The sequence below is a fragment of the Puntigrus tetrazona genome, chromosome 19 (assembly GCF_018831695.1).
Source record: "Puntigrus tetrazona isolate hp1 chromosome 19, ASM1883169v1, whole genome shotgun sequence".
NCBI classification, from domain to species: domain Eukaryota; kingdom Metazoa; phylum Chordata; class Actinopteri; order Cypriniformes; family Cyprinidae; genus Puntigrus; species Puntigrus tetrazona.
Genome location: NC_056717.1, coordinates 1,112,481 through 1,135,934, shown reverse-complemented (window position 1 = coordinate 1,135,934; position 23,454 = coordinate 1,112,481). Strand labels below are relative to the sequence as shown.

General features: G+C 39.2%; 2 protein-coding genes across 3 annotated transcripts in view; one reads left to right on the top strand and one right to left on the bottom strand.

Moving 5' to 3' along the window:
• dlgap3 (discs, large (Drosophila) homolog-associated protein 3) overlaps positions 1 to 18,964 on the top strand; it is a 131,853-nt gene extending 112,889 nt beyond the window's left edge. For both annotated transcript variants that reach the window (XM_043218161.1, XM_043218162.1), the window contains 9 exons: positions 7,687 to 7,907; positions 8,165 to 8,267; positions 9,169 to 9,358; positions 10,975 to 11,483; positions 11,578 to 11,672; positions 13,051 to 13,529; positions 13,704 to 13,795; positions 14,106 to 14,252; positions 14,762 to 18,964. In XM_043218161.1, coding sequence (XP_043074096.1) covers positions 7,687 to 7,907; positions 8,165 to 8,267; positions 9,169 to 9,358; positions 10,975 to 11,483; positions 11,578 to 11,672; positions 13,051 to 13,529; positions 13,704 to 13,795; positions 14,106 to 14,252; positions 14,762 to 15,046 — 2,121 coding nt within the window. In that variant the 3' untranslated portion in view covers positions 15,047 to 18,964. The remainder of the gene's footprint in view (positions 1 to 7,686; positions 7,908 to 8,164; positions 8,268 to 9,168; positions 9,359 to 10,974; positions 11,484 to 11,577; positions 11,673 to 13,050; positions 13,530 to 13,703; positions 13,796 to 14,105; positions 14,253 to 14,761) is intronic.
• Positions 18,965 to 19,735: 771 nt separating this feature from the next.
• Positions 19,736 to 23,436, bottom strand: ilf2 (interleukin enhancer binding factor 2). The gene is made up of 14 exons (XM_043218163.1): positions 23,114 to 23,436; positions 22,577 to 22,636; positions 22,429 to 22,471; positions 22,251 to 22,355; positions 22,075 to 22,152; positions 21,887 to 21,989; positions 21,712 to 21,777; positions 21,431 to 21,547; positions 21,004 to 21,082; positions 20,843 to 20,930; positions 20,698 to 20,759; positions 20,495 to 20,609; positions 20,333 to 20,423; positions 19,736 to 20,247 (listed from the first exon to the last, which is right to left on the bottom strand). Exons 1-14 carry the CDS (start codon positions 23,116 to 23,118, stop codon positions 20,096 to 20,098), a joined length of 1,164 nt encoding a protein of 387 aa, XP_043074098.1. The 5' UTR covers positions 23,119 to 23,436; the 3' UTR covers positions 19,736 to 20,095.
• Between the last annotated feature and the right edge of the window lie 18 nt (positions 23,437 to 23,454).

Genomic DNA, 23,454 nt, shown 5'->3' with positions numbered 1-23,454 from the left:
GAATGGCATACAACCCCCGAGTATGTAAGTGAGACAAACTTTTTCAACATGAGAGCTTATTTTCAAGTCAGCTCAGTGACCCCAAATTGGCTCCCACTGTGATTTCAATATTTATGTGGCGCCTCTGTTCTCAAATACAATCAGTCTGCTGTCCTTATTGACTTGCAGATTCATTTCATTGTCAAAAGAATTAATCTGTCTGCAGAGATGGGGATCGGCACTAAATGACAATTTTTGTGAGTGAAAGAAAAAAAATAACTTGATGATTATGTTTGTTATCAGCTGCTAGCTGTGAAGAATGGTGGCTGATGCTATTTCCAGCCTCTGTCAGCTCGGTGTGAAAGGGTGAAAAACAGCATTGGAGGATACAGGAAAACAACACATTAACCCTTGGCCTTCACAAAACACACTGTGAACACTCACAAATGCTGCTATTGATATCAGCAGCAAGCTGTGTGCTCCATTTCTCCTACTCATCTGCTCAATTTCACACACAACACTGACATCCTGCTTTGTGATATCAAGTATACAATAATACGGGATGCTTCTTAGCATCATAATTCAGCATTATTGGTGTCATGTGTGGCTGCCTATATGGTTTAAAGGGGTCATGAACTGACTCAAGAGGTCATTGTGTTAGCCTGTAAGTGTCAGAATTCAAAACGATCTTGTTGGTCTGAAAACAGCTTATATAGACGTCAATCAGCCAAACGGTTGTGGAATGTGCCACTTTATGATGTAATAGTGTAGTTATTATTATTATTAAGTTTAAATAAAAGTTAAACGCAGAAACCAAAAACTAAAAATGCTGTACAAGACATTGTACATTGCAAAGCCGGAGAAAAATAGAGTCTTTACATCACTTCCTTTTGATTTAAAAAACATTAAAAAATAAAATATGAACTTTATTTTTAATGAAGTTCCAGACCATGTCAGTAAGAGCTTGATCCTTTGTTCTCTTTATTTTGAAATGATTTCAAATATGTCTCCAGCAATATTTGCTGTTAAAAAAATGCAACTTAAGAAAACGTGAACAATGACACACACTGTCAACTGGAAGTCCTCTCCTGTTCATGTCCTGCTGTTTCCTTGACGAACGAGCAGCACATAGTGTAATTGGACTCAATTATTGTTTTCTTTTCTGTCGTTCACTTTCTTCTCACACATATACTGTTAGGCTGTTATACTCACCCACTGTGAACACATCTAGACCCGCTAACACAAATACTTATTTCTGGACACACACAAATGGGGGAGGAAACTATATCTGACATGACATCAAGTTAAATGAGGATAATTGTTCTCCTATGTACTCTCTCATACTTCCCACCGAGTGTCAGCATATGGTTATGTTTCTAAGGTAACAGGATGGAGCTCTAGGAGGTTTCACCCCTTTCCAGGTACAACAGTTGAGCACTACTTAAATAAGGCCTACGAAATTCACACTATCTCTGTGTGTATCCCTGTTGTTTTAGCAGACAGTAGTGAGAATCCTGGCTCAGTTGGTACCCTGGGGGAGATAAATAATAATATATATACTGTGGTGGCTAGAATTATTAGAACACCAGTGTTTTCACTAGTATTTTCATCTAAAAAAACGTTTTAAATCTGTTATTTCTATGTTTTGCTGTAGTGTGTCAGTATGAAATATCAGTTTACATTTCCATACATTAATCTTGCCATTAATTGTAAAAATACAGTAGTATAGTTTTTGGAAGCCAGTGTTCCATGCAGAGTTCTGATCTCATCAGAAATGCAGTAGAATGAGGATGCTGTCATAATAATGCCATAAATAGATTTTCAGATCAGTTAACTTAATTAAATCAATGTTTGGTGTGAGCATCCTTTGGTTTAAAGCAGCTTTAGCCCTAGGTACACTTGTTTATTTCTCAGGTAGCTTTTCGGGTAGGTTCTTGAAGCATTTTGGAAACGTTGCCACACATCTTCTAGATTTCGTCTGTCTCGGTTTGTTTTTGTTTCTTCATGCCATTCCATGCAGACTGGATGATGATGAGATCAGATTTCTGTGTGAAGCACCAGCTGTTGTCAGACTCTTTGTGCAAACTAAAATCTCACTGGATTATTGAAATTAATTCCAAAATTAATGTTTGGAAATGTAAACTGTTATTTCCCACTAACAGACTACAACATAACATTAAAATTAGCTGATGGAAATACTAGTGTTTTTTAAGCCATCGCTGTATATAAAGGTGAAAAAAGAGTGACATTTTTCAGTAACACTTTATTTTGATGGTCCTTTTTAAACATTCTGTTGACTAATTCACCTACCTACTTTTTTTCTACTAGAGTATAATTAAATTGTGGTTCTTTTACTTTTACTTGAGTAAAATAAAACTAAATCTTTACATTTATTTTTTCACCAAAAATACAAGGTACATTTTATGGATGGAGCAAGAACAATGTAGGTTTCTAAAATGTATGACCGGATGATTTATCCAAATGAGACTACAGTAAAGGTCCCATATTGTAAAATTGGAAATTTCCAGTTTTTTTCATGATAAGTGAGGTCTAGAGGCTATGTAACTAAGTTTCAAAACAGTAAAATTCACAATAACTGCAAACAGCCTGCATAAAGTAGCTGTGATTATTCACGAGCAGTTGAGACTTCAATATGACATCACATCTACTCAGTCACTACCTTCAATTATCACCTGGGCATCGCCCACAGTCCATGACATTAATGAGCAACAACAACACGGAAACATCTCAAAAAAGGTTAACTAAAAGAAAACATTGGCCGAATTGTATACTCACTCCAAGGATCTGTCAAAATTGTTACTATGAGGTGAATCTAGCGTGTAAATTATAGCAAATTAAAATTGTCTATCTAGTCATGATGAAGATATATACATTTCAGTTTCAGCAGGCAACTATTTTTCCAGTTACAATTAGTCACAACAATGCATATTGTGATGTGGTGAAGAACCACACGACAAGGAGAGCTCAAACATAAATTTATTTCTACACAAACAGGGGAGAGGTGAAGTGGCGTTGAGAAGGTGCTCCGGTGCTTGATAGTGCTCAGTCTTTCAAAACCCCTGGCTGCAGTGGGTCCGTGGGTGCTCTGGTGAAGAGACCGGTCACACACTGCTATCTGGAGTGAAAAACACAAAGAGTTAAGTTCATTCAGCATGGAGCCATAGCTCAAACTGCAGTTCCTTAGTATAGCCCAGCCGGAACGAGTTGCAGGTGTGACTGATCTCCTGATGATGAGTGCCGCCAGGTGCACGGCGTTGGTTGCCAGGGCGATGCTGACTAGCTCTCAGGACGCTCATCACAATATACAATTACATGATTATATATAAATCATCTGTTTGTTGTGCACACAGACATTATTTCATAAACTACATAGTCGTGAGATGCATTAAAACTTTAGACGCGCTTATAACAACAAAAGACAATACTTTATTGAATCCATTTTTTGTGATGATTTTAAACCATTCCAATCAAGAAGAGTCACAGACTGTTTTCTCTGCTAATAGTTTGATTTTATAGCATCAAACATAATAATTTATAAGACTAATATCCTGTTTTGCTCCAAAATTACTTTCATTCATATTTGAAACAGTTATGTGGTTCCAGGTCGCTTCTTATCACAGTGTGACAGAAAATACGTGTATACTGTGATACAAGCTATGTCAATTAGTGTTGCATTGCAGTTGTGTGTTTATCGTCTTTTACGTTTCATCAGTCAAAGCGTCTCGATCTGCATGTTATTTAGCTAGTTATATCTGATGCATTTGTCCACATTAGGGATTTCCTTGGTCTTACTTGTGAAGCTTGTCTTACGTGGGTGTTAGGGGTTGACCCTGCTCCATAATACTCACATCGTCTTATTTTGGGTATAAAAAAAATCATAATAATAATACTAAAGTAGTTTTAGTTTTTCAGTGAACTACTTTTTTACTTATACTTGAGTCATATTATTTTTCAGTACTCAATTCAAATATTCCTTAAGTAGCAATGCTTTTACTAAAGTAAAATTTTTAATACTCTTTCCACCACTGAGAATTAGACTCTGTTAAATATCTGTTAACTTTTTATTATAAAAATACATCCTAATGATTATAAGTAATTTTGCAAGAACAGGTCAACTTCTTCCAACCTTAACCCTACCCTCCTTTTGACTTTATTAAGATTTAGATGTGAGTGATTTTTGCAGCTTTTTTTTTTTTTTTCTAGTTGCCTGCATGACACTTTTCTTAGAGTTGTATTGAAAGAAAATATCAGGCTGTGTAGAGGAAGTGGTATGTCAAATAGCTTGTGGCCTTCTAGTTATCATTTTTGTTGCATTCATGCTATGTCGCATCATGCCTGGTCTTCAAACACCTGGTGCTCAGTGAAAAGAAGACTAGTTTCAGAACAGTATAAACTGAATAGCTGCTGTGAGAAAGCACAATAGAGAAGGCTGCTCTGTCCCCGGGCTCTTCAGTGGTAGAGAGAGAAAAGTCAATGCTTTATGACGGACATAACCAACTGAGCTGTCTCTTGCATTCTCTGCTATTGTTGCTCAGGGCGACAGAACCATGCATAGAGGTCTTGCTCTGACACTAATTTAACTTCCTGTATTAGCACTTGCAAGCTGCAATTACACAGCTTCACCCTGATAGAAACACATGTGGTCAGTCACCACTATTGTTTGGCTGATTTGTCAACCAATCTGCTTTTATACACTACCATGCAGTATAAAATGCATCTATAAATAGTTACTGTGTAGTGTTGGACAGACAACCAATCTGCTTATTATAAAGTATTCTTGTAGCTCCATAAAATTTTACCACACTAATGTCATGCAGTATAGTTGTGCTGCTGTCTGTACAGGGTCAAAATGCATCTATAAATAGTTACTGTGTAGTGTTGGACAGTACGAAACTATAAGTGGAAATATAGCTAACTAAACTACATGATTGAGTGACTATACCTTTAAAATAGATGCTATAAGCAACTGGCCACAGGTATAAGCGGTATCTAGTAGTGCCAAATGTATCCTCGCTGACCATTTGTGATTGGATCACTGGAAATACATCTTAAGACTAGATGTAATAAAACCTTTGTGAAGCTTGACTGTAGTTTGAATACTTTGAAACTGTATCTTTCAAAACTGCAGGCTACTCAGGATTTGAAGGTACATTCTGACATCTAAACTCCCAAGCCTACATATAGACCCCACTGGTGCTCATTCTGTTTTCCATCATGAAGACCAACTGGTCTAGAGGAAATAGTGTGAGGTCTTACAGTGATAGTTGAAGGCTGAGCAGCTGACTCAACTACCCTGAGCCTCTGGGGAGAAAGAAACCCAGCTGTGGGCTTCAGCTCAGTTGGGGGCTCATCGCGGGAGAGCAGTTTTTTGATGTGATCTGATCTGAAACATGGGGATGAACCAGATGAACACTCTGTTACAAGTCAGTCGATCTGTGTCGCAATTAGCAGAGTAGCAGGAGGATGTGAAATGTGTCAATATAATGAGAAAGAATACCAAGGGCTGCTGGGGGGGAAATAAGAGGATGAGAACAACAACATGGGTTGCAAGGAAGGAAAATGTGTTTTTTTGTGTAGGGCGATGGGGAAAGATCTTCAAAATGTAATTTATGTTACACAGAAGAAAGAAAATCACACGATTTAAGAACAACATCAGGTTGAGTGAAAAAATAAAGAATTGTCATTTTTGGTTGAACTGTTCCTTTAAATTAAAATTCTGTCATTATTTGCTCACCTGCATTTTACTCATTCCATGCACATCACATTCTTTTTAGTGATCTATTCATTTAAAATGGTCAGAAGGAGTCCAATTATTTTAGAGTTATGCAAGAAAAATGGTATGACATTAATGCAGTGACATTACACGTACGTCTTTGCAGGAACAAATATTTTTCTGCTGCATTAAAAGAACAAAATGGAAGTCTGAGGTCTGAGGAGAAATAAAGAGAACAATGGACACACTCAAACTAAGGATTAGAAAAATCGATGATCAGCTTCTCCAGAAGAGGTCAATTGAACTCCTGATTCAAAATTATGTTTGAGTATCTGTGTGTTTTTATGTACCCATACTGCATATGTGTATTAGAAGCAAGATAGGAGGGGGCGGAGCCAAGAGAAACAGAGATGGATAGAGAGATCAAGTCGCATCATCCTTTTGAAAGAGATGACCTTTAAGTATCCCACTAAGAGGGCAATTGATAGATAAGGCGTTCCTTATCTTGTGTGTGTGAGCACAAGTGCAACTCTCCTTGGTCATTTGGTGGTGGGATTATCATCTTATGTCAGTGAAAGAAAGGGCTGAGAAAAGTATAAAGCCGTCTGTTGAGTCACATCTTCCATCGTTTTATTTATTTGTCTATATTTTGGTGTATGCACTGCACTTTTTGGAAAAAAATGTCCCTGATATTCCATATCTACAATCTTAAAGGTATATTTCGCTCAAAAATATAAATAATACAGCAGTTATATATTCACCCAAGTAAGACTTTCTTTCTTTTTTTGAGCTCAAAAGACAATATTTTGAAGAATGTTTTAACTAAACACTTGACAATAGCTTTTGTCTTTTTGACTGGAGAAAAAAGGCCTCTTATAGAGGTTGGGAACAGCTTGAGGGCGAGTAAATGGTGGCAGAATATTCATTGTTGAGTGAATTATCACTTTAAGTGTGCTAATCATTCAATATTCATGCGTCCTAAAAGTGAAAACTAAACGATTCGCATAAATTAAACACAGTTAGCATGTATACAGTTAAACAGCAAGGACAGCAACAAGTTTAAGAGGGAACGTCGTTTTTTTTAAAACATAGACAACACTGGAACATCTCGCCTAGTGGCTGTATAGCTTGTAAGACACCATTTTTTATTTCATGTGTTCAAAATATGTGACAGAGAGCAAATGTAGAGGCAAAAAACAGCAATAATTTGCAGCGATGCTATCAAAAAAGGACATGGCTCTGGAGAGCAGAGTTCATGAAAATAAATAATCTTGCCTCTCCCCTCCATAACCTGCTATCTCCCCACATCTGTGCTCTGTTCATGCCCCAGCCGAGGGGCAGCTCTTGAGTGTGATGACAGCTCTAAATGTACAGCTGGTGCCTTTCATCCCCGTCAGCCAATCAGAATTCATTTTACTCAGCTGCCCTCAGTTCAACCCTGCATCCCCTCTGGTTATGCTGTGACCAGAAAGCCACAACTCGTCACAATAATTTTTTTTTATCTATTATACATAAACCTTTAGTCGCAGTATCATTGCGTTTTCGCTCATATCAATGATACATAGCTGCACTGATATAAGCAAAAACGCAAGATGATATATAGCTACATGACAGTAAGTTTAGGTCCTCAAAATTAGCACATGTACTCTTTGAATCACTCCAGACACTGTCAATCTGTGAATTAGAGTTCACTCTTCCTACATTACATCAATACACCAGTAGGTGGAGACAAGTGACTTTCTTAGATTGAGCAATCATTCAAACAATAGATTTTCTCAGTCGTTTAAAGCATTGATTTATTCTGGAACAAAATGTGAGTCATTTAATAATACACAAAAAAAAACACTAGCTAACCTTAATGAAAGAGTCACTGAATCATTCACTGATTTGTTGAAAAACACAGATACATTTAAGAAACTCTTCAGTTTCACAAATGAAGGCTATGATTACATCAAGTCGTGTGTCTCTTGCAGGTTCCCTCAGATGACTGGTGCGGTGGTGGTCCATCTGACAGTGGTGGGGAGATCCCTTGCAGACGTATGCGCAGTGGCAGCTACATCAAGGCCATGGGGGATGATGACAGCGCTGACTCAGACACCAGTCCCAAAGCCTCACCCAAATCAGCCCTCATTGCCCAGAGAGAAGCCTTCCGCCGCTCCGTCAGCATGGACCAGCGCTCTTCCGCCACATCTAAGTCAGCTGTCACTTGGATTTCAGTTTTAATTTCCAGACTGTGGCTGTTTCGTGTTGCTATTTTGAAATTTGCATTTGTACTATTAAAAGGTAGCACACTGTACATATAAAACCAATAGTACATGAAAATGTTAAGGTATATGGGTGTGTCATTGTACAATAGTACAGCAACTCACATAGTCATTGAGTGGGGTATGTTTTGGTTTATGGGACTGAAAAGTGCAAACTGGGGATTTAATGGTGTGCTTCTCTTCTCAGGTACTCATGTAAACAGTGTATAGACGTCTACCCAAACAGTCGAACCACTCCTAAAGGCCACGCTCGCTCTCGCAGCGCCACACGCTCTCTGACCAGCGCTCAGGTGAAACCATATAGTGTTCTCATTACACATAGTTATTTTAATTATTTATTTATTAGGAATGTAATGCATTGATTGGATATCCTGCTATTTGGTTTGGCATAACTAGGAGGTAGCTTTGGAGTCCTGGTGATCGCTAATATGTCTTGCTAAGGCATAACATAGTTATAATACAGTTCTGGGTAGTTAATGTCCTGTTAGTTGCAAGGGAGGTTGGGCTGGTTTCTAGTAGATAACTAAGTGGTGGTTTGGGTGGTCTGGTAATTGCTAGTTGCTGTTGCATAACTAGCTGGATTCTCGTGAGTTTTGGCTGATTGCTAAGGCATAACTAATTGGTGTCTTGGGTGTTCTGGTAGTTGCTGGGCACTGCCATCCTTTGCTGACATGGGTCTGGTGCAAGGTACTGTTTGTAAGATACAGTTTGCAGCTTTGGCCTATTCAGTATTTCTTTTCTGGGGTGGAGTGTGGGGTTTGTTATTTGTCCTCCTCAGTCCGTTCATGATTAATTTACGACCATGTTCCAGGTAGCCGATTTTGTGCGTGATCACTTTTTTTGCCTCCCTTCGCCCGAGGTTGATGGCCCTGTCCTAGGGTATAACTAGGAAGTTGAGTTTTGGCTTGTTGCTAAGACATAACTAGACAGTAACTTACATTCTGCTAGTTACAAAGGCATTCGTTGCATGACTGGGTGGTTGTTAGAGTGTTCTATTTAAATGCTTATTGGCTTAATGTCAACAGAGGACGTTCTCTCATATTCTAGTCACTAGGTATAATCCTGATTAGTTATAATCTATGATTATATTCGGCATTTACATACCATTTATCAACTAAAAAAAATTTCTGATTATTTGCTGAATCATCTGGACCTCAGCTTTCATTAAAACCTAGCCTTTGTATGTTTTAGCTGAGTGACACTCTGAACCTGTTTGGAGAAATGGAATCACAGGCTGTAGAGGCACTGGACCTACCCGGATGCTTCCGCACTCGCAGTCACAGCTACGTACGGGCTATCCAAGCCGGCTGCTCCCAGGACGATGACTGCCTGTCTGTCTTTTCCATGTCGGGCCCACAGGGAAGCGTGAAGGGCGAAGCAGGTGAGTCATCAGCATGTGTTTATGTATGTGTGGGTATACCTACTCTCCATGCTGTCACAGGGATTAGATTAGTGACTTAATGAGTTTTTGGATCAGTCTCATAGGAATTGCTGGAGAAACTCGCTTCAGCCAAGGGATTTAGATCAAAAAAGTCTTCTATCTCTACGCTCTCGTATATATATCAAGACTGTAAACAAATGTTACATCGTAAACACTTTTAAAATGCTCAAATTCCCATGAGTTGTCTGTCTCCTTGACTGTCCCTTGGGTTGTAGTCAAGATTATGGTCGTTGTGTTAATCTTGTCGGTGAATTACTGAAATGAATTAACATGACAAAATCCAAAAGACATGGCAAAAGGCAAACAACAGAAATTCTCTGTAAAAAATTTACACTGTATGGTCAAGATTTCAAACGGAATTTATTCCCTCTTTCACTAACATGTGGATGACTTTGTCTTTTTCCCTACTGTCCTTTATTCTCTCGTTTAGAGTAGAGAATCTCACAGGAGATTTATTAAAGCCCTTGTGAAGTGTCAAAAGCATCCATCTGCAGTTTCCCAAGGCAACACTCATGACACACCGGAGTTGAATGTTTTTAAGAGAGAGGGATGAGGAGAGGACAAGAGAGATGGAAGGAGGGCTTAGGCATGCTTTTTTAAAACTCCTTTAATCTCTGAGTGTGTCCCTCTGAATTTCATGTCTCTGTTTTCAAGAGCTAGTGAATATGTCTGTGTGTGTGAGCGGATGTTACTTAAGCCATGAGGATGTGTCTAAAGCTTCTGAATGATAATTCTCGAATGGGGATTTTAAGCTATAATGTATATATGTATATTTCTGTCTTCTCGATACAGTGAATACATTTGCATATATCTGTATGCGTTGTCAAAGAACTGCCTTTGCTGTAAACTGTAGCTTTCAGAAGCAGTTTGCTCTGTATAGGATAATATCTGCAATACGTTTTCTTTTTTTTTTTGCAATCACTAGGAAATATTTATCTACACTTTTTCCAAACTCTTCATCAAGTTGTCTATTAAAAAGTTTCAGCTTGTCAGACAATTTCACTTTCAAAGTGCAACGAAACTACCAAAATATTAATTCTTCCTTTACCTTAAAACAATGGCCCCAAAACACGAACAACAAGTAGTACTGCCTACTAATACTAAAGAGCTCAGACTTTTAAATACAGAAGCCTATGTCATCAGTAACATTGTTTTTTTTTTTTTTCTTTTCCATTACGACCAAAAGAAAAACAAAAAGTGGGGAGGATGAAATTACAAACAAAGCGTCCATATAAAGGTGCCACATCCTTGACTTGCGTTTTGTAATGGTACACAAAACATTCGTGTTCGTGTTGGTTTGTGTGTCCATCTTTTTTCTTACCTTTACAAAAAATGTGCCTAGTAATTGAAGCCTCTAGCAGGTTTTGTATTGTAAGACCTTTCCTCTGTTCTCCTTACTAATGATTTACCTTCTTCAGCAGAAAGTTAACTCAAAGGAAGAGTATGTTTTATTCCTTCTGTGCTGACTGTTTTGAATGAACAGCCCTTCATCTGTCAAATAAATGATATATTTGAAAAGCATTCTTAATAAAACCTTTATGTCTCTGTCGGTCTAGTGTTCCCATACAGAAAAGGACCCCCTCCTCTTCCCCCTCGCATGTCCAAGCCAATGATCTCCGTGACCGCTCAGAGCAGCACTGAGTCCACTCAGGACGCCTACTTCCAAAATACAGGACAGCCCGCTCTGGTCCGACCCAGACAGCATAGCAACTCAGTGGACCTGACGGAGAGCAGCGGGGGTCGTAGCTCCAGAGTTGGGCACTATCTTGGCGGGGGCACTGCTCGTGTCAGACAGAGCAGCAACTCCGCAGAGAGTCTGAACGGCAGGGCCCTTCAGAGCATCGCCTACCCTGGTGGACCTGGTCCAATGAAACCGAAACACAGCAGCTCAGCTGATAACCTTCTGGAGGGGCCCAGGGGAACTAGGGACCGAGTTGGAGGCAGCCTGGGAAAATCAGCCTCTCTGCCCCAGAACAGTATGTCCCTAGCCAAAGCTCTGGCTGGAGGAGAGGAGTTCAAACAGGAAGGACGAGGGAGAAAGTGGAGACCCTCTATTGCAGTGCAGGTATAAGAGGGGATAATCCCATGAGAGATTCAGTCCGAATGATGTCTCTCTCTTGTAAAACATTTTGTTAAATGTCTCTCTTTGTGTTTTCCAGGTGGACAGCTCAGAGACGTTGTCTGACTCGGACCCAGAAGGCAAAGCTCTGAGAGAGGTGCACTCCATAGGGGTTCAGGTGGAGGATGACAAGAGGTAGATCTAACTTGTTTCATTTTTTCATCTCTATATCCTATAACATTTCTGAAATGGCTTAAAACTTTTGAAACACATTCAGGCCAAGAGGAGGCAAAAGGAGCATTTAAGGAGAAAGGAGAAAAAGAAGGAAAGATTGAAAGGGAAGGAGTTCCCATAATAGAGAAATATCTCTGTGATGTCTCGTTCCCGCTCTCAGGGAACCAAGGTTACGATAGTAACCAGAGACGTTTTATAACCTGTGTTGATATATTTCCTAATAAGCTGTGGAGTATTGAAGGGCTCCTCATTTAATTTAAATTGCCAAGTTTTTTATTTCCATACTAGCTAGTGGGTGGCAGTTTGCATTATTGGGAGGGACATTCTCATACTAGAGAGCATTTAATGAATTATAATTAATAATTTTATATATATATATATATATATATATATATATATATATATATATATATATATATATCTTTTCGTTATCTGTCTGATATTTGCATTCGTTCTCCTGATGTCAGGGGTGGTTGGTTTATTTCTGAGGTGGGGTGGAGTGTGAATGTGTCAGTGTTAGATGAGCAAGAGGTGCAGGTGCAAGGTTCACACACACGCAAGCGAGTGGGTGTACGTGCTAGGAACACAGAGTGAGGTGAGAGGGTATAATTGGGCAGCCATTACGCAATACTCCAAAACCTGTGAAGTGATGTCACTCATCCACCAATGAGCTTAATGTGCTTTGTGTCTTCTGATCATTAATTAACTTTGTGTGCCTCTTTTTTGATTTTTTTACCAGAAACACTTTTAGCTTTGGTCATATTTATGTATTTTTGGTATTAAAGGTTTTAGTGCACGTTAAAGGAATAGTTAATTAGTGCGTCCTCTGCAGTTGATAAAAAAAAAATACATAAATTAATAGCAGATTGTGTTACGATGCATCGTTTATACCATATATGCAATATTAAAAAACTATTTATATATAATTATTAGTAGATGCACAATACTTTTATTATTTAAACTTGACCAACAATTTGTGACCAATATTTTATATTTAGATCTATTTTTTCTCTCTAAACTGTTGCTCAAACACGTTCTCTTATCATCACTTCTGCTACACGAACATGGCATATCACAACACTGAGGCGTTTCCTGAGAGCCACATAGAATACAGATTAGCATTGCTTTCTGACTGAAAGAAATACAAAAAAGATTTATGAAATACAAATATTAGAGGTAAATCATATCACATCTCACTGTTAGCTGCTTCATAAGTATGTATCAATGGCTATGCATCAAGATGTTTATCACACTGGCCTCAGTTATGGAGATGCACATCCCTACTACAGTATATATCAATATACTGAGTCTAAATGAATCTATCTGTGTTTTTTTTCAGACGAGCCCGTTTTAAACGCTCCAACAGCGTGACAGCAAGTGTCCAGGCCGATCTTGAGACGGAGGGTTTTGGTGGGCTGACAGTACCCACTCAAGACAAGGGTCTGCAGTTTGGCTGCTCATTCCAGCGCCACTCTTCTGAACCAGAATCAGCCGGTCAGTTTGCAGAGTATCGCACAGTGCACACACAGGGCCAGTGGGCCTACCGTGAGGATTACCATAGCGGTTACACCAATGAGCCTGGCCCTCCAGAACTGAGGGCCCTGCCCCGCTCCCACTCCCCTCTGCCCCTGGCCCCTGAGCGTGGAGTGGGAGGCTGGAGCGAGGGCCCGAGGAGCCTACCCGATTCGGGCCGAGCCTCGCCCTGCTTACGAGATGGAGAGTTCTTCCTGCGGCTCCTACAGACAGAAGTGGAGAGGATGGAGGGATGGTGCCAGAACATGGAGAGAGAGGCAGAGACAAATGAACTGTCGGAAGAGGGTGAGTGAGAAATAGATGATTGTTGGGTAAATATGACATGCGCTAAAAGGCCCAAAACATGAGTTTTCATTGATTTCATGGGGTCTTGAATCTGTAGTGTTTTGCCCAAAGAACAATTTTTTCTGTCTAAATGCTGTTTTTTTCTTCTTCTGATTGGTTTGATTTGTGGATCAGTGTTGGAGCTCATCAGAGGGGCTGTAGGCAGTGCTCAGATGCTAATGTCACAAAGAGTCCAGCAGTTCTTCAGGATGTGCCAACAGAGTGTGGTAAGTGTCTTCAAAGTGCTTCTGTTGCGGATGATAGTGGGATGTCATTACCTTTTTTATAATCTATATAAACTATGTAGATTCTAAATATATGCATTAAGCTTCCAACAACCCTGAAAGTTTTAGTCAGGTTAGCTTTCAAGAGCATGATTATAAACACAAAGTGGCTGTAAAAGTGGGCAAGAAAGAACATGAGCTTAGATTCGAAGAAAAAAAAAGTGGTACCTAAATGCTAACTCATTTCCAGGTTTTGGCCCACAAAAATATACCATCTTTGCAGCGTTCTATAACATCCCTCCTCTTCTCACAGGATCCTTCATCATACCCTCAGCCCAGCACTCAGGATCTGGCCAGTTTTTGGGACCTCCTCCAGCTAGCCATCGAGGACGTCAGAGTGAAGTTTCAGGACCTCCAGCGGCTGAAGGACTCGGGCTGGAGATTACCTCCTGAGAAGAAGGTGAGAGTGGAGTTTTGCTCTGCTCAAGTCACTGCACAGCTCCGCTCCAGTGCCAAAACAGCGGCAGGCAGAAGATCCGCCCATGTGCTGGGCCCCAGCAGCTCTCTCCCATCACACAAACACCTCAGCAAGAAAAGGAACTAAAAAAAAAAAAAAAAAAAAAAGAGACATGCATGTTCTGGAATAACAGCTGATATACTTCCTAAGAGCTGTTCATTTGCTTTGAGATATTAAAGCCTAACAAATCTGTAACTAATTTCTCTGTTTTCTTTCTTTTTACTGTCTGCTGCTTCCACAATGTCATGTCTCATCCTAAATACACTAATCCAAATCATTCTTATGTTGCAACTTCATGGTGCTGTCCCTTCTCCGTACATGTCCTGGTCTTCATCCTCTCTGGCATATCCTCTGCTTGTACGTGTGCCTTTTCGGTGTCTTTCCCTGCGTTCCCGTCCATCCCCGCATTGGTCATCCATGCTGTCACGCCACTCCCCTGCTCTTCCTCTCAGGAGGACAAGAAGGTTCCACCTCCATTACCAAAGAAGCCGGTCGGTGGCGTGACGGGCAGCCTGCGTGCCGACAGCACAACCGAGGCCGGAGGCATGCTGGTGGTCTCGCGAGGACGTAGCGTTCCCGAACGGGAGAAATCGCTGGACGTGGGCGACCGGCAAAAGCTGGAGACACGGCGCAGGCTGCTCCAGACCAAACGCTCAGCCTCTTTCCGTCAGAATTCTGCCACGGAGAGCGCTGACAGCATCGAGATCTACATCACAGAGGCTCAGACGAGACTCTGAGCCGTTCGGACCCCCTTAAAACGACAGGCTCTTCTCTGGCCCTCTGCACAGACGGCCATGTTACAAAGCAGCCAGAGAGCGAGTGCGACTGCTCACTTTAGCGCGGTGGAGAGCTTGAGATGGCTTACTAGTACGCTGCTGGTGTTCGGATGTGAGCTCACACGATTTATTTTCATTTTTCTATTTATTTTCGTTGAGCAAGTGTTATTATTCTCAGAAAAAAGGGCTCAACCAGCACAACCAAGTGTTCCAAGATTGAGACTTTTGTAAGTCCGCAAAATATATAAAAATGTTAGAACTGTTTTAATGAACCACGCCAACACATACGGGTGCAATATCATATATTAAGAGGATCTTATCTTGTTATTTTAAATAATAGACCTTGTTTTGATATAATCTTGGCTGTGTATGTGTTTCTTAATTGATCCCACAGTGTGGCGGACGTAGCCCCTTTCACTGTGACGCGAGCGCCCTCTTGTGGCCAGAGTAGAGCAATGCACCCCGATGTAAATTTGGGCCTGAAACTGAATGTCTTAGCAGTGCAGCAGTAAAACTCCTCGAAGCAACTTTTGCAGTATAGATAAATGCCTTTTTTTTTAAAGCCAGTTATCAAATTACCACAGGGATTCATCTCCCGTATAGTGCAATATCACTTCGCATTTGCAGTCAGGCTTCTCAGTGTGAAGACACGTGTCTTAAAAAAAGATGAGAGAAAAACACACAACAGAAACATTCAAGCTCTGGGGCAACAGCCACGATTCCTGAAATAGGACGGTCTACATGACTCTTCGAAAACAGGGGTGCAGAAGACAATCTTCAATTTCACACATGACCTGCACACTGAAAAACGATCATTCAGAGAGGAGGGGAAGCATCTTGTTCATTTCACCCCCCCTGCCTTTCTTTTTATAACAGACGAAAGCCCTATAACAAGAAATCAATGTAGCTTCTACATTTTGCTTTTAATTTATTGCTGTTTTTTTCCCCCCAGATATTAATCAAACCATTTTTCTTTCTAGTTCCAGTTCTATTTTCTGTATTTTTCGCTCATGAATAATTATCTTTTATTTTATTTTGCCCTTTAAATTTGTTTGAGAAAATAATACGCTTCGGATCTCTCTGTCCGCTTCTCACCAATTGTTAATTTGTGGATTATTTAAAAAAAAAAAATACTGTGTTAGTTTAGGCGGTGAATTTCGTGCGTTTACGAAAGAAAGGAAACAATTAAACAGAAGTGCGATAGGAAGAATGGATTATGTGTTTGCGTGCATTCAACTTCTCGACTGAGTAAAAAGCTGGAAATAAGATCACACAGTAATTGTTGAAAATTCCATCTATTTGTTTCCTTTTTTAATGAAAAACGATGATTGCATGAATGATCTTAATTTTTTTGTTTCTTTGTTTGTTTTTGGAAAAAGTAATGGAATAACGGAAACTATTTTATTGGGAGATGTATATTTTATAAAGTACATTTTTAGATTAGCAGATAAACATATGTCGTCAAAAGTGATGTTAAAATATGTTATAAAGTGTCTAAGAATTTACAAGTTAGGGACGTGACGGCTCTGTGGACAACTCAAACAGAATCGTGTTGTTTTCCTCTCATTTCTTTTGTCAACCTCGAAACAGACTTGCTAAAGACTTTTGACAAAAGAAGAATAGATGGTTGACAGCTACTTGCCATGTTGTCCATAGGCAAAAAAAATATAATCTGTTTTCTATGTCTTGACTATCTACACGTGCCTAACAGCACTGTGTGTGGCTTTTCTTTTCTTTTTTTTAAATTAACTATTCAGTATTATATTCAATACGAAATATATAACTCACACAATATGTATTGTTCTAATAAATTGATTTGTTACACCTGATCCAGCTAATAACCACCTCACACTGGATGTTTCTATGTAACCTGCATGCTTTTATTAATCCATGAAAAAAAAAAAAAAATTAACAAACTCTTCTATCAAAACTGTAGATCTTGATCCACTGTCTGGAAAAAAAGGCAGGAGTATTTATCTAATTATTTATAATAACTACACCTACATTTCTGTATTTAAACTTGTTTTGTTTTTTTTAATCAATTCATTATTTCAACAGTTTTATTTCCTTTTCTTTTTCCAGTCATTTGTACTTTTTTCATTTACCGTTGCCTACCATCTCTTTTTAGTTACGTATTTATTTATCTATTTGTTTTGCTAATACGTTATGGATGACTATCCATCATTTTATGAATACATATTTTTTTAAGCTTGTGAAAATGGTTGCAACCACTATTGACTTTTTTTTTTTTTTGGACGCAGCAAGTCTAATATGACAGAAAAGCACAACAGACTATTTCCTCTTCCACTGTGAAGGACTTCCTGCCTTCTCAAAACACTGAAAGACTATGTACAACATGCTGTTGGGGTTTCCAGTGCGAGAAATAGGATGATCTCTTATCAGGGCCATACGTTTTTGATATACCAACGAAACTTAATTTCGAGCAAGACTGACCACACTTTCCCCCTTTGCAAGCCGCTTGCCTCCTCAGGCACTGAATCAATCTGACACTCGAACGGACTGCTCAGAAAGACTATTTCCATGGCCTTTTTATTCTAATGTAAACGGATCGGTGGAACCCAGTCGAATACCAGATTGAATGGCTGTGTCTCTCGCTACACCAAGTCAAGCTTCCCATGTCAACGCATGACCCGACGGTACGCTGATTGTCGCTTCTCGAGACGTCGTGTGTCTTAATAGGTCAGAACGGATGGCTGAAACTCCGCCATTGCCCGAAAAGTGTTGGCGAAGCCTCTGTATATGCCGTAAACAGATTTAGCTAGAGTAAGTGATGAATATTTCTTCGTAGCACAGAGGAGCTTGTAGCAGTGTGACGTAGACGTTACGTTGGATTCTATAACGCATTACAGATCACTGGAAATTACATGGGTCATAGACTTACAAACAATTACTGTGTAATTACAAATACCTTCTCACGTTCCGTTGTATTATGTACAGTAAATATATCTGTCGCAATTGAAGTCGTTATTATTACTATTCAATGGATTGTCGATGATTACTGGTATTATTAATAATTTCATATATAATGAAAAATGTTATTGCAATTATGACTATGAGAAAATCTATTCTGTATTCTCTAGGGTGTCCGTGTGTAAGGAGCCACCCGATTTAGATTTTATTCTACTGTTTGTAATTGCTGCTAATGTAGAAAATAGCCCTGTGGAACATGAGACAAATGAGAAAAATAACCGCTAACGTTAGGCCCGTCTCTTCTAGCAGTTTCGCGCAGGTCTGCAAGATCACAGGAAACGTCAAACGAACATGTAGGTCTGAAGAATGAGTTTTCAAAAAAAAAAGAAGATATATATACATATAAATGTTTGGCCAGTTTGTGATGTAGCAAAAAAAAAAAAAATGTTTTTTTTTTTTTATTGTTCATTATGTTATGCTCATAACATTGTGGAAAATTTGATTATTAACATTATCACTATTTATGGTTGTCATTTATTTATTTTTTAAATCATGTATGTTTGATACAGTGCCAAGGTAAAAAATAATTTTGTATCTGTGCTTTTTACATCGTTTTACCAAACTGCAATAGCTTACAACTTCACCTTTTTTTGTTTTTTTTCCCCCAATATATTATTTCCGGATTTGAAATAAATCTGAATCTCTTACCATGTGTTGCGGCTAAAGGGTCTAGGCCTTATGATGAACAATGGCACAGCTGAGGTAAAATACGTGGATCATGTTTAGTTTTTTGGTCACGATGTGAGATGTACGGCTCAATGTCTAATAGCATTAAATCAGAGATGGCACACTGTGATGTGGTAAACCTAAACACAGAATGTAATATTGTCAACGGTTGTAAACATTTTCTAAAAATTACTATAAAGCTATTTTAGCAAGGTAAAATAACTGCTGTCCACTTAGTGTCCTTTTTCCTCGGAAACTTTTACAAAAAAATGGTAGTCTGAGTACATTTGAGATGTGAACAACTTGATTTTTACTCCACACAAGGGTAGTGTACTCTTTGATTGTGGGAAATTTGAAAGTTATGCGCCTTGCCGTAACTCCAAAGATACTGACAAAGTATTTTTTTTCCCCAAAGGTGAGATTTTCATTGTCACATTTATACACATGCTACACAAATTCTGTAAAATATGTGATATTTTAACTTATTTTAACACATTTTGTACCGTTTGCCATATCTCTTTTAGTTATAATTATTTAACTGAAACTGAATTAAAGCAGATCAATACTTTTTTTAACTAGTTTAAAAACCTAGCAGTGTTAAGACTTTTCTTAAAAATTTGTTTGACCAACTAGGGGTATAAAGAATACAAATAAGACCCATCTGCCTTTTCATAACTGAATTAAAAGTTAGGACCAACATAAACAAGAATTCTAGCCTTCCTGAGGTTAGGGGTTAGATGTGGATAGGGTGGTGCTTCGGTTATAGATATAGCGAGGTTAGGGTTAGCGGTAGGAAATGTTGTTAGGTGACCATAAGCTCTGCCTTAACTTCCAATCACAGTCTTCTGGCCTGGTCCTGCTGTCATGTATGTAATGCTGTAGATCAGCACACCTTGACATATCTCACTAGTAGACCTAAAGTCAAGGACTGTGTGTAACCTCGAAATACCAAAGCAATGTTAAAATGTGTAATTTAAAATAAGAATGCAGAAATATAGTACAAACGAGGAAATAAAAACTTTACTTGATCCATCAGTGATAAAAATACAAACCACAAAAAAAAAAAAAAAAAACAACCAAATTAAGTGGTTTTCAGTCTTTGTCCTAGATGTAACCGTATGAGAATGATCTGAGGTGAGAAGACAGAATAATGAGCCATTGCCTTTTGGTCCTTGTTAGAGCTCTTTGCTGTTTACTGCCATGGCTTTAACTCTAGGAGGTGCAGACTGTTATACGGAAACCAAATGTAGATATATAAAAGGAACTTCTGGGTAAAACTTAGATGTGAAACAGATCTCTATTAAAAACCAACTTAAATACAAATGAGTCAAAACTTTGTCCGAGACCATTGCATTAGTCCTGGGTTTCCATGCTTTCATCTTCTCCCTCTCCACCTTCCTCCAATGCTTCATCCTCCTCTTCCTTGCGCTCCGGCGGTTTCTCATAAGCTTTTTCAGACGGGGTGACAATCACTCCATCCCATGTAGACATCTCAGTGGTGAGATCTACAGAGGACCATCAAAAACCATCAGCAACGTTGTCACTCAAATGCAAAATCAACTGAACCTGAAATAAACCTCAAACACTTACAACTAGCATCTCCTTCAAGACCCAAGATTTTTCTGTACCCTCCATGAGAGAGAACCCTCACCAGCGTTTGGGCTGTGAAACACACCATGTCCTGCAGAAACAAATCAATTAGATTACCTGCATTTCCACACTAAATGACCTGCTGACAGAAGTCTGCATTACCTGCTGCTCCAGGGTCATGACAGTGTGTACACGGAAGTTTCCGCTTTCACACGGATCAGTGATTCCTACGGAGCCTGGCAGGAAAAGACCCGCGGCAAGCATCTGAAGACAGCGCCTGCGACACACATGCTCATTATATCTCAAAATCCACAGAGTTTGATGCCCATTACCTCAAGCAAAACAAACAGGCAGTACCAGCTTACCTGTAAGCAACGTTGAGTGGCAAGGGCTGCCTAGACGGGTTGTTCATCACAGCTGAGTGTCCCTGTGAAGAGAGCAACATTACAGGTAAGTCAGTGTAGTGTAGATAAGATTCGACAAAAGTTAGACTCGAAAAACGGCGCTCACCAGCAGATCTAGAATCCAGGGTGTGAGAGGCTCGAATCCAGGGAATCGGACTCGCAGGTCTTTCAGCAAGCGAATCAAAACTTTCACACTAATTCAAGACAGAAACCAAAGTAAGACACAAAACGCATTGGATTCATTAAATTAGGACAAAGCGTACTTACGTTGACTGAGAAGCGTTCTCCTCAAACCAGCGAGCGTGACGAATGGCTGCCAGGGCACTTTGCAGAACCTTGATGTCCACTTCAAAGAGAAGAGGGAAACAAACAAACAAACAAACAAAAAAAAGATTAATGGTATGATTCTGGTCAAGAAGATTAGAATCTATAAATACCAGACATTAAAGCTCTGCAGAAATGCAAGACTAAATAAACTGAGTGAAAAAAATATATGCAGAAGGTTATATGCGTTTGTGTTCTTAAACATTAGATGAAAGCAAATGTCAAAATCAGTCAAATCAGCGTGCTGTAATTAAAAATTCAATATTGACAAAAATGAAAAGTAAAAAAAAAGCAGCATGGTACAGATAACTGGCACGTCTCTGATAAGAAAAGCTCATTTGTAAGAGTGCACACGAAGGGTGTAACATACAGTGAAGTTCTGGGTCCAGTTTGCGTAGGTTGGGTGGAACTGTAGTGATGAGGATTTTCACGGTGGCATCAGCAGAGCTGATCTCAAATCCTGTCTCGTTGGTCAGCATAGACAGCACTGAAGAGAACAGAAATGTTTAAGTAATATTACATTTTAAAATAATCATTAATATCATTTATTAAAAAGAAAACGTGTTCTCATTTTTCCTCCCGCTATTTTGAACACAAACGATTTTTCCTTCTATGCACTGATTGGCTTGCCGGATTGAAACCCACACTTACCCTCAGAAGGGTCCTGTGTACGCAGGGTCTCAACTACTTTGTTTCCCAAGGCAGCAACAGCTTCCACTGAACAAAGAAATAGGATTATCAATAAACAAAAGCACACTTGGGCTCGCGATTAACATTAAGAGAGCCAAGCAGAACATTAAAATTCATGAAATAATGCGACACTCACATGTGGGCAAGATCTTCAGGATAACCACGAGGTCAGCTACATTGTGTCCAGTTGTCATGGTGCCCTTTTTATACGAGCCCACTTGTCTTACTTCCTCAATTTGCTGTGAATTGTTAGACATCGCTTAGTATACCAAAAACAGTGAGTTTTTTTTTTTTATTAAATGACCTCTTAAAATGTCTTCTCACCACTTCAAAGTTTCCAGGTGCCACAATTAGGTTGTCAATGACATTGTTAATCTTAGTGACCAAGGACAAAATGGAAGCCTGAGAGAGAAAGACAGTAAGAATTACCAAAACAATAACTTGAATTTAAGACTTGACTGTTAATATGAAGCTATTGCCTGCTGATATTTAGCACGTACCTGTTCAGCAGGGGTAGGAGTAAGGTCTTGATTTCTCTTCAGCAGACACTCACTGAAAGCGGTCTCATCAGGGGCTGGTTTCACTCGAGGAAAGGCCATCTCACACTGCAAGAAGAGATTTATGAGCTGGATGCGTGTTGTTTTAGAAAGCAAAGAATCAGTGTAGAATTATACTCACAACATAGAAGTCAAATGGTATGTGAGGGACAAAGGGACGATACCTGAGAAAACAGAAGGCATAGATAACGTCAGGTCAACATGAAGACATTAAAGAAAGCTTAAAAAAACATAATAAATGCGAGCATATGCATAATAAAATAACGCACCCCTGGACCAAACCTCCGCGGGAGCCGAACCGGCCACCTCGGCCCCTGCCACGATCTCCTCTGAAAACAACCAAAAAATATAGAATTTCAGTAAAACATACAATACAATATTCGAGAACAGTTAAGGCAAGGTGAAACAAAACAAAAAAAATAGCCGTTGATTCACGGAGGTGAAACGAGCATCATTGTTCATTAATAATGATCGGTTCTTCGTTCATTCATTCATTCATTCATTCATGTATTTATGAACGAACAGTCTCGTTTTCCGGAAACACAGCGCTTAATACCACTAAATGAATTTTAAATATAGACGCATCGTTTAATTAGTTTTAAAGCATGTACTTTAATAATAAATACATTGTATTTATTTCATTCGTCAAAAGCACGGCAGCTAGCAGAACCACATGCTAACACGAACCGGGCTAGCTTACTACCAACAAAAATAAACAAACAATTGCTAGGGTTCGATCAACCTCTGTGTTCAATTGTATCAGACACACGTTGTTTTATTTAAAGAAAACATAAAACAAATGGTACCTCATTGCGTAAGACGTTTTGTCAATTTAACAAAAACACTAGCTGGTGAGAAAAGCACTGCCTCCGTCTGCAGCTCGCCGCTGGTCTGCGCTTCCTGCGACGGATGTTGCTTTTCACAATACAAGTCCGGGGTAACCAGCTATAATAAAAGTCAGCGAAGTTATAACAAACGAGTCACTGGAGGATTAAGGAGTTGACATTTGTAAAGACAGGTCAGACAGTTATACGCTTATGGTGTTTATGCAGTGCAGCTGTCATTGACATACATAAATATGCATACATAAAATTGTAAAATTGTAATTGTAAATGTACATAAAATTACATAAGCAAACATTTACTCG

What these genes read in the sequence shown, in the direction of transcription:
- ilf2 (XM_043218163.1), bottom strand. An exon ending in TACCATTTGACTTCTATGTT is followed by an intron (nt 22,356 to 22,428) that starts GTGAGTATAATT and finishes CTCTTCTTGCAG; the next exon opens with TGTGAGATGGCCTTTCCTCG. An exon ending in CCTGAAGATCTTGCCCACAT is followed by an intron (nt 21,778 to 21,886) that starts GTGAGTGTCGCA and finishes TTCTTTGTTCAG; the next exon opens with TGGAAGCTGTTGCTGCCTTG.